The sequence below is a fragment of the Hylaeus volcanicus genome, unplaced genomic scaffold (genome assembly GCF_026283585.1).
Source record: "Hylaeus volcanicus isolate JK05 unplaced genomic scaffold, UHH_iyHylVolc1.0_haploid 11765, whole genome shotgun sequence".
NCBI classification, from domain to species: domain Eukaryota; kingdom Metazoa; phylum Arthropoda; class Insecta; order Hymenoptera; family Colletidae; genus Hylaeus; species Hylaeus volcanicus.
Genome location: NW_026532808.1, coordinates 1 through 2,135, shown reverse-complemented (window position 1 = coordinate 2,135; position 2,135 = coordinate 1). Strand labels below are relative to the sequence as shown.

Sequence of the window (2,135 nt, the reverse complement as noted above, 5' to 3'; positions counted from 1 at the left end):
CTGGTAGCATTGTCGAAGACGTCCCGTTAATATCAGCGGTAACGTTTGAAAGTTCTGTTGAAACATTCAATTCCGGTAACATTGTCGAAGACGTTTCATTGGTATCAGGTGTAATGTTAGCAGGTTCAGTTGAAACATTCAATTCTGGTAACAATGTCGAAGACGTTTCATTAGTATCAACAGTAACGTTAACAGGTTCCGTTGAAACATTCAATTCTGGTAACAATGTCGAAGGCGTTTCATCAGTATCAACAGTAACGTTAGTAGGTTCTGTTGAAATATTCAACTCGGGTAACAATGTCGAAGATGTTTCATTAGTATCAACAGTAACGTTAGCAGGTTCCGTTGAAACATTCAATTCCGGTAACATTGTTGAAGATGTTTCATTAGTATCAGCAGTAACGTTAGCAGGTTCAGTTGAAACATTCAATTCTGGTAACAATGTCAAAGACGTTTCATTAGTATCAGCTGTAATAATAGTAGCTTCCGTTGAAACATTCAATTCTGGTAGCATTGTCGAAGACGTCTCGTTAGTATCAGCGGTAACATTAGCAGGTTCCGTTGAAACATTTAATTCTGGTAACATTGTCGAAGACGTTTCATTAGTATCAACAGTAACGTTAGCAGGTTCTGTTGAAACATTCAATTCCGGTAACAATGTCGAAGATGTTTCATTAGTATCAGCGGTAACGTTTGAAGGTTCTGTTGAAACATTCAACTCGGGTAACAATGTCGAAGACGTTTCATTAGTATCAGCTGTATTTTTAGCGGGTTCCGTTGAAACATTTAATTCTGGTAACATTGTCGAAGACGTTTCATTAGTATCAGCTGTATTTTCAGCAGGTTCCGTTGAAACATTCAATTCTGGTAGCATTGTTGAAGACGTCTCGTTAGTATCAGCGGTAACGTTAGCGGGTTCCGTTGAAACATTTAACTCTGGTAACATTGTCGAAGACGTTTCATTAGTATCAACAGTAACGTTAGCAGGTTCTGTTGAAACATTCAGTTTCGGTAACAATGTCGAAGATGTTTTATTAGTACCAGCAGTAACATTAGTAGGTTCTGTTGAAATATTCAACTCGGGTAACAATGTCGAAGATGTTTCATTAGTATCAGCAGTAACATTAGCAGGTTCTGTTAAAACCTTCAATTCTGGTAACAATGTCGAAGACGTTTCATTCGTATCAGCGGTAACGTTAGCAGGTTCAGTTGAAACATTCAACTCGGGTAACATTGTCGAAGATGTTTCATTAATATCAGCAGTAACATTAGCGGGTTCCGTTAAAACATTTAATTCTAGTAACAATGTCGAAGACGTTTCATTAGTATCAACAGTAACGTTAGCAGGTTCTGTTGAAACATTCAACTCAGGTAACATTGTCGAAGACGTTTCATTGGTATCAGCTGTATTGTTAGCAGGTTCAGTTGAAACATTCGATTCTGGTAACAATGTCGAAAACGTTTCATTAGTATCAGCTGTAATGTTAGTAGCTTCCGTTGAAACATTCAATTCTGGTAGCATTGTCGAGGACGTCTCGTTAGTATCAAAACTAACGTTAGCAGGTTCTGTTGAAACATTCAATTCTGGTAACAATGTCGAAGACGTTTCATTACTATCAACAGTAACGTTAGCAGGTTCCGTTGAAACATTCAATTCCGGTAACAATGTCGAAGACGTTTCATTAGTCTCAGCGGTAACGTTTGAAGGTTCTGTTGAAACATTCAACTCGGGTAACAATGTCGAAGACGTTTCATTAGTATCAGCTGTAACGTTAGTGGGTTCCGTTGAAACATTCAATTCCGGTAACATTGTCGAAGATGTTTCATTAGTATCAGTAATAACATTAGTAGGTTCTGTTGAAATATTCAACTCGGGTAACAATGTCGAAGATGTTTCATTAGTATCAACAGTAACATTAGCAGGTTCCGTTGAAACATTCAATTCCGGTAATATTGTCGAAGATGTTTCATTGGTATCAGCTGTAACGTTAGCAGGTTTTGTTGAAACATTTAACTCGGGTAACAATGTCGAAGATGTTTCATTGGTATCAGCTGTAATGTTAGCAGGTTCTGTTGAAACAGTCAATTCTGGTAGCATTGTCGAAGACGTCCCGTTAATATCAGCGGTAACGTTT

At 37.8% G+C, this 2,135-nt stretch overlaps 1 protein-coding gene across 1 annotated transcript; it reads right to left on the bottom strand.

Moving 5' to 3' along the window:
* Positions 1–20: 20 nt before the first annotated feature.
* On the bottom strand, positions 21–2,114 carry LOC128882438 (uncharacterized; the record flags this gene model as incomplete). Its single annotated transcript, XM_054134037.1, has 1 exon — positions 21–2,114. A coding segment is annotated over exon 1 (2,078 nt), but the record flags the coding sequence as incomplete, so codon positions are not given.
* Positions 2,115–2,135: the final 21 nt, after the last annotated feature.